Source organism: Camellia sinensis, chromosome 10 (assembly GCF_055761805.1).
Source record: "Camellia sinensis isolate YWXY chromosome 10, ASM5576180v1, whole genome shotgun sequence".
Lineage (NCBI taxonomy): Eukaryota > Viridiplantae > Streptophyta > Magnoliopsida > Ericales > Theaceae > Camellia > Camellia sinensis.
Window position 1 is genome coordinate 15,071,516 of NC_138970.1, and position 8,343 is coordinate 15,079,858.

General features: G+C 40.2%; 1 protein-coding gene across 1 annotated transcript; it reads left to right on the forward strand.

Annotated features, from left to right (window-relative positions):
• Positions 1-761: 761 nt before the first annotated feature.
• Positions 762-1,947, forward strand: LOC114304061 (lycopene beta cyclase, chloroplastic-like). Its single transcript, XM_082890890.1, has one exon. The coding sequence runs from the start codon at positions 786-788 to the stop codon at positions 1,788-1,790; it is 1,005 nt and encodes a 334-aa protein (XP_082747016.1). The 5' UTR covers positions 762-785; the 3' UTR covers positions 1,791-1,947.
• The last annotated feature ends 6,396 nt before the right edge of the window (positions 1,948-8,343 follow it).

Here is an 8,343-nt window from a genome sequence, read left to right on the forward strand (position 1 = left end):
TTTTTAGAATCATGATTTGAGTGTGCAGTCGTATTTTGAGTTATGAGTTTTGAAAAAAAAAAATTGTTTAGTTATAAGTTTTCAAATTTTTCGAATTTAGTTTTTTAGGGTAAATATTTTATATTTTAAATATTTATTTATTTATTTTAATATGCATTATATTTCATACATTTATGTGTTGTATTTTTTTAATATTTTAAATAGTAAAAAAATTTAAAAAAATTATTTTTTATTTTAAATATATAATTTTTATTATAAATGTTTTATTTTATTTTATAAATATATTTTTAAATATTTTAATTTTTTGTTATGTGTTTGGTTACGATTTGAGTGTAGAGTTTTGAAAGTAGTGTGGAGTTTCGAGTTATACGTTTGGTCATGGGATTTGAAAATAATTTTTTAATTGAGTTTTGAGTTATGTGTTTGGTTATAATATGAGTGTGAAAACGTGTTTTTGAGTTTAAAATATTAAAATTAAAATATTTACAAAATAAAATAAAATATTTAAAATGAAAAAATTAAATAAAAATTATATATTTAAAATAAAAAAATAAAATTTTCTTAAACATTTTTTAATATTTAAAATAAATAAATCTAAAAATACTGTTTCAAACGCTTTTCATTTCTTTCAAACATGTCCTCCAATCTAAAAATATTTTTTTAATATTTCAAATAGAAGGGCAATAAGATTATTTGGTATAGAAAAAGTAACCCTACTAGTTCCAACATGACAGAAGGGGAATCCGGAGAATGTCAGATAATTGATTCTTATAGTTGGAAATTTCATGGATACTTTGCTCAAGATTCATAACAAGCTTGAATTTCTTCACCCACTTCATGGGTTTGTAGAAAAGGGCAGTAGATTGAACCCTTCAAAGCCACACAATCAGGAATTTAGGTTTGGTCCCAAGAAACCTCATTTGAAATTGGGTAAGAATGGTTCTCTGAAAGCCAGAAGTATTACCCTTTTGGAGCTTGTTCCTGAGACCAAGAAAGAAAATCTTGATTTTGAGCTTCCCTTGTATGACCCTTCAAAGGGCCTTGTAATGGACCTAGCGGTGGTTGGAGGCGGCCCCGCAAGGCTGGCAGTTGCGCAACAAGTTTCACAGGCAGGGCTTTTTGTGTGCTCAATTGACCCATCTCCCAAACTGATATGGCCCAATAACTTTGGTGTTTGGGTGGATGAGTTTGAGGCCATGGATTTGCTTGATTGCCTTGACACTACCTGGTCTGGTGCTGTCGTGTTCGTTGATGACCACTCAACTAAAAATCTTGATAGGCCTTATGGGAGGGTTAATAGAAGGCAGTTGAAATCCAAGATGATGCAAAAATGCATATTAAACGGTGTTAAGTTTCATCAAGCCAAGGTTATAAAAGTGATTCACGAGGAATCGAAATCTTTGTTGATTTGCAACGATGGTGTCACTGTTCAAGTTGCCGTAGTTCTTGATGCAACTGGCTTTTCTAGGTGCCTTGTTCAGTATGATAAGCCCTACAATCCCGGGTACCAAGTGGCTTATGGGATTTTGGCCAAAGTTGAAGAACACCCATTCGATGTAAATAAAATGGTTTTCATGGATTGGAGAGATTCCTATCTTAACAACAATATGGAACTCAAAGAGAGAAATAGTAAGATTCCCACTTTTCTCTATGCTATGCCCTTTTCATCCAAGCAGATATTTCTTCAAGAAACTTCCCTTGTTGCTCGGCCTGGACTACCTATGGAAGATATTCAAGAACGAATGGTGGCTCGATTAAGGCACTTAGATATAAAAGTGAAAACCATCTAAGAAGACGAGCGTTGTGTGATTCCTATAGGAGGACCTCTTCCAGTGCTCCCTCAACGAGTTGTCGGCATTGGTGGTACAGCTGGAATGGTCCACCCTTCAACCGGATATATGGTAGCAAGGACTCTAGCTACAGTTCCAATTGTTGCTGATTCAATAGTTCGGTACCTGTGGACGCGCCCGAACGTCGCGGGCTCCACGCGTGAAAAAAATAGCGTAGGATTTCGTTCTGTTCATTAGGCTTACCACAGTTCGGACTCAAATGTCACGGTTCCGGATCAAATCTCACAATGTGCGATGTGAGACCGATAAATCACCAAAGAGTCCAAATCCGGCAAATTGTTTTGGAAAACTGATTTTTAATAAAGAAGTGTCAAACATGGACTGTTTTTCCAGATACAGAGTCGCCACCTAAATATTTTATTTTGGGAGAATTTAGGAAACCCTGACTCGTGCCTAAGGCCACGTGTCCGTCATCACCAAAGTTGCCTCGGCTCGGGAACTTTGGTACGAGAGGGGAAGGTCATGCAATAAGCACCCCTGCTCACCCGATCAAAGATCGGCCTGTATTAAGCATGATATCTTGTTTTTTAAAACACATGTGCTCTTATTCTGATTAATTAGCTAGTCTTACTACGTTTTGCGCACAGCAACCAAGTATAGACTAGATCGCCTAATTTGGAACAAAGCATCGCATATCCGTTTGTTTGGAAAATGGTTTGAAGTTTGCTACTCGCAAGTAGGCTAAAATGCGGATTTCAATGAATTGTTCCAATTCAAGTAATCTAACCTTCACCCACAGGCATTCAGACAGTTAATCACATAAGTAGTTAGCCTCATGGCAAGCATGCTAACATGGCAACATTAACACACATGCAGTATGCTAAAGCGTAAACACTCACAGTGTACTTCGAGCCAAAACAAAGAAATAGTTAGAAATCATGCATGATCCTAGTTCATGTTAAGGTGTCTAATACAACATATGCGAATATGCAACTAAGATAAGCTCGATTATCCTAAGATGTCGTGTGAAATGTAACTTGATAACATGTTGTTAAACACGTATTCAAGTAATGTATTGAAAATACAATGCAGTTAGTATGATGCGCCGAGCCCGGTGCATGCAATACAGATGAATGGATGCACGTATGCGAGCATAAGGTATGTTAAATGAAATATGCCCCAAAACTAACCATCGTAAGCGGTTAAGTAAAAGGGAGAAAGAAATGGAGATCGGAAGACATGCATCACACACACGCACGCTTATTACAACAATTGGCCCTCTCGAGGGAAAGACCGAATAAGAAGCTAACTAGCTAATCTAAGCTAATTAAACTAATTATTACACAACAAATTAATTAACTAATTCTAGTTAACTAATTACTACAAAACGAATTGAATAGCTAACGCATTAACTAATTAAGAGTATAAACCAAAGCAAAAGCTAGCTATCTAAGCATGGCAGCTAAGGAAAGCAGTAAATCAGGAGTCTCAGAAGGAGAGGAATGCATGCAAGCCCGGTCACCTCGTTCGGAAATCCAATGCAATGCCCCGATTTGCCTCTGTTTTCATCTGTCCTCAGAAACTTGCATCAAGCTCCAGAAAGCTGAAACTCCACCTAGGGAAACCTGTGGGAGGGTGGCCGACCACTTTTGGTTGTTGAAAAACCAGAAAAGTGGTCGGCCAGCTAGTTTTTCTGGCCGGTCGGCCAGTTGTTGCTGCTGAACTGCAATTTGCTACAACAGAGAGCAAGAAAGGGCATGGCAATGTATTTGCAAGATATATGTGCACAACCACCCTCCCTATCATGTCATGAACTCAAGGGAGTGTGGTTCTCGACCCTCGGGCCACCAATCGTGCATTTCAATGCATGATGGCCGCGAGGTGAAGTTGCACAATTCAATGTAAAATGAATGCACAAGTAAACACATAAAGCCTAAAACTCTATCATGTATGATCAAGAGCGTCGACGACCGGGAATTAAGGCACGTTTCATCACTTTAAGTATGAAACATCTCTCGTTTCCCGTGTTTTGACTAACACCTATTCCAAACATAATGCAACAAAAGCATGGCAAACATGTAATGCAACTACATGGCATACCCGATGCAATGTGATATGATTAACTTAACAAAGCTAATGATAACAATGCTAACACATGCATGCACAATGCAAAGCTACAAGGACAAATTAGCAATGTTAAGGCCATGCACAATGCAATGAAACATAAGCATACACAATGCGATGAACTACATGGCATACTCAATGCAAGGCAATCATAAGGTTCTAAAAACCATGTAATGCATGCACGCACAATGCAATGCAATAAGGGAAACAATATGCAATACACTAAACATGCAAAAACATGCAAACCACATACTTAATGGACTTAAACCGAAATGGATAGACCTCAGTCATGCCAAATGTAGACGTCCCCGAACGCCCCGGGAGGATGAAGTCCCGTTCTGTTCATTTGGGGTCACTACAGCTCAGGACTCTAAAATTGTCACGGTCCTAAGTCTGAACCAAAGAGTCCAAATCCGGCACATTGTTTTAAGAAAACAGATTTTTGAAAGAAGTGCCAAACATGGACTGCTTTGCCAGATACAGAGTCGCCACCTAAATATTTTATTTTGGGAAATTTAGGAAACCTTGACTCGGTGCCAAAAGGCCACGTGTCCGTCATCACCAAAGTTGCCTCGGCTCGGGAACTTGGGTACGATTGGGGAAGGTCACTTCGTGAGCACCCCCGCTCGCCCGGTCATAGACCGGCCTCTACTAACCATGATATCAATTTTTGAAAACATTGCGAGTTCTTATTCCGGTTTATTAGCCTAGGTTACTATGTGATGCGCACAGCATACAAATATAGACCGGGTCGCCTGAATTGGAACGAAACATTTCATGTTTGTTTTTGAAAATGGTTTGCTACCCGCAGGTAGGCTTGAAACATTTGATGATTTATTCCAATTCAGATAACCCAACCTTCACCCACAGGCATTCAGGCAGATATATCAGATAAGCACATAGCCTCATGGTAAGCATGCTATCATGGCATTCACTCACACGCATGCAAGGATGCTAAAGCATAAAACTTACCGAGTACTCCAAGCCAAAAACAGAAACTACATTAGAAATCCTGCATGAATCCTAAGTATACAAAAATGCCTAATGCAACACATGCAAAATGCAACTATAGCAGGCTCGGCTATTCTAAGATGGCATATGGAATGTTGCAACTAACATGTATTCAATTTGGAATTGAAAGTACAATGCAATTAGTATGATGCGCCGAGCCCGGTGCATGCAATACAGATGAATGAATGCAAACATGCTGTCATACTGTATGCTAATTTAAATATGCCCTAATCTAACCATCATAAGCGGATAAATAAAAAGGAGAAAGACGTGGGGTTGGAAGACATACATCACACTCACGCACACTTATTACAGTTGTGCCCTCGCGCAGAGGGTCCAAATAAATAATACAGTCCAAATATTACGGTCCCGAATAAAAGAATATTACAGTCCAAAATATTACAAAATTCTATTTAATTAATGAATTAACTAAGAAAGTAAATGAAACTGGCGTGCAAGCCAGGGACCGCCTTGCTTCTGATGGATGATGCATGTCCGAATTGTCTTGCGCGAAAATCCATCGGAATGCCCCGATTAGCCTCTGTTTACATCTGTTCTTGAAATGCGTACCAAGCCCCAAAAGTTGTTGATTCCTGATTTTGCTGCAACAGAGAGCGGAAAAGGGGCATAGCAATGTATTTGCACAGATATATGCATGTCTCGACCCTCGCGCCACCAATCACGCATACCGAGGCATGATGGCCGAGGAGTCGAAATGCACAACTCAATATAGGATGAATGCACATGAAACTATAGCTAAAACCTAACTCCATCATGGATAATCCGGAGTGTCGGTGACTGGGGAATTGAGACACATTTCGTCACTCGGAGTACGAAATGTACCTCGTTTCCCGTGCCCGGGCTAACTCTTATTCCGGATATGATGCAATATGCATGATATGTATGAAATGCAACTAAGATACAATCCTAACATATACAATGCTATGGAAATGAAATGCCTCGAAATGCATGCACACGGGCACGCAAACCGAGAAAATACAGAACGCGATCTAAAATACAACCTAGTATGCACTATGATGTGAAAATGAGATGTCTCGAAATGCGTGCGCACGGGCACACAAACCGAGAAAATGACAGAATGCACTGAAAATGAAACGCCTTAAAATGCGTGCGCATGGGCACGCAAACCGAGGCGATGGCGGAATGCAATGAAAATGAGACGCCTTGAAATGCGTGCGCACGGGCATGCAAACCGAGGTGATGACAGAATGCAATGAAAATGAGACGCCTTGAAATGCGTGCGCACGGGCACGCAAACTGAGGCGATGACAGAATGCAATGAAAATGAGACACCTTGAAATGCGTGCACACGGGCACGTAAACCAATGCGATGGCATACGCAATGCAATGAAAATGAGATGCCTCGAAATGCGTGCACACGGGCACGCAAACCGAGGCAATGGCAAAATACTATGAAAATGAGACGAAAACATGATATGGGCTTATACCAACATGAATGAGCCTCAGCCACACTCACATAGGATGCCGGCGGATAAAAATGGGGTGCCTCGAAATGCGTGCACACGGGCACGCAAACCGAGACAATGATAGAATGCGATGCAAATGACATGGAAACATGATATGGGCTTATACCAACATGAATGAGCCTCAGCCATACTCACATAGGATGCCAGCGGATAAAAATGGGGTGCCTCGAAATGCGTGCACACGGACACGCAAACTGAGGCAATGATAGAATGCGATGCAAATGACATGGAAACATGATATGGGCTTATACCAACATGAATGAGCCTCAGCCACACTCACATAGGATGCCGGTGGATGAAAAATGAAGTGCCTCGAAATGCGTGCACACGGGCACGCAATCCAAGGCGATGGCGTACACAATGCGAATGACATGAAAACATGATATGGGCTTATACCAACATGAGTGAGCCTCAGCCACACTCACATAAGATGCCGATGAATGAAAAATGAAGTGCCTCGAAATGCGTGCACACAGGCACGCAAACCGAGGCGATGGCATACACAATGCAAATGACATGAAAACATGATATGGGCTTATACCAACATGAGTGAGCCTCAGCCACACTCACATAGGATGCCGATGAATGAAAAATGAAGTGCCTCGAAATGCGTGCACACGGGCACGCAAACCGAGGCGATGGCAAAATGCGATGCAATGACATAGAAATGGAAAGCAATCATTCTAATAGAATTTCAGCACTAAAATATGAGGGAAAACAGTCCCGAAATGAGGCGAAATGACACCAAAAGCATGGAATTGTCCCGAAATGCGAATTTAGGCACCCGAAATGGCCTATAGCTATGCCAAACATGCATAATATGGACATGTAATGCAAAGACAGAAGCTAGGCAGTCCCAAAAAAGGCACTTTCACAGTTATAAACATGGTTAAACAGCAAGCATAGGTATGGCAAAAATGGCATGCAAGAATAGGAGCCAAGAGAGGGGTAATGAAGCAAGTGATATAAGAAAAATCCAAACTGAAAAATTTCCTTCTACAACATTGAAGAGAGACCAAAAAAATGAATATTTACAGTATATGGCGGCCCCAAAATCAGTATACAAACATGATAGAAATGTGATGCAAAAAGAGGTTCAAAAGTGGCTATAACATGAGGTATGCAAAATATTCACCAAACAGTCAAAGACCCTTAATAAAACATGTAGAATGGGTCAAAATAGGACTATTTCCAGAACTGTAAAATGGCCAAAAACAAAAGCATGATAGGCTAACTAAACATGCAAGAATGGGGAATAAAAGAGAGATATAACATGAAGTGGCATATGCAGGTCCCAAACCATGAGAGGACCTAAATGAAATATGAAGAATGGACCAAAATAAGCACTTTTTCAGAACTGTAAAATGGCGAAAAACAAAATCATGGTAGGCTTCCATTGCATGCAAAAATGGGACCAAAAGGGGAGTATAAAGGCAAGTATAACATGGAGGTCCCAAAAAGTGTTGATCCCTTCTTAAATGTTGAAGAGGGGCTCAAAATAAGCCTATTTACAGTTTATGTCATGCTCCAAAACAGATTACACACGAGCTAAAAAAATCATGCAAGAAAACGGTATTTACGAAGGGTATTGAAGCAAGTGGCATATGGAGGGCTCAAACAGGGTTGAGCCCTTAATGAGACATGAAAATGAGCTCAAAAAAAGGGTACTTTCAGTTTTGGTCGGAGATCAAATGTATAAGAAGGAGAGGCTAAGAAATATTGCAAAGAAAAGCTCAAAAAAGAGAAAATGGCAACTCACCTTTGGAGACAAGTCTTTTCTTGCTTCTTGGACCAATTTGCAGCTCCTTTAGCCTTTGAGAAGCCCTCCTTGTTGCTGGAAATGAAGTGGTGATGGTAGAGCTTGGAGGTGATGAAGAAAACAAGGTGTAGGACTTAAGGTTTTTTAGGAA

What these genes read in the sequence shown, in the direction of transcription:
- LOC114304061 (XM_082890890.1), top strand. Translation starts at nt 786, where the DNA reads ATGGATACTTTGCTCAAGATTCATAACAAGCTTGAATTTCTTCACCCA.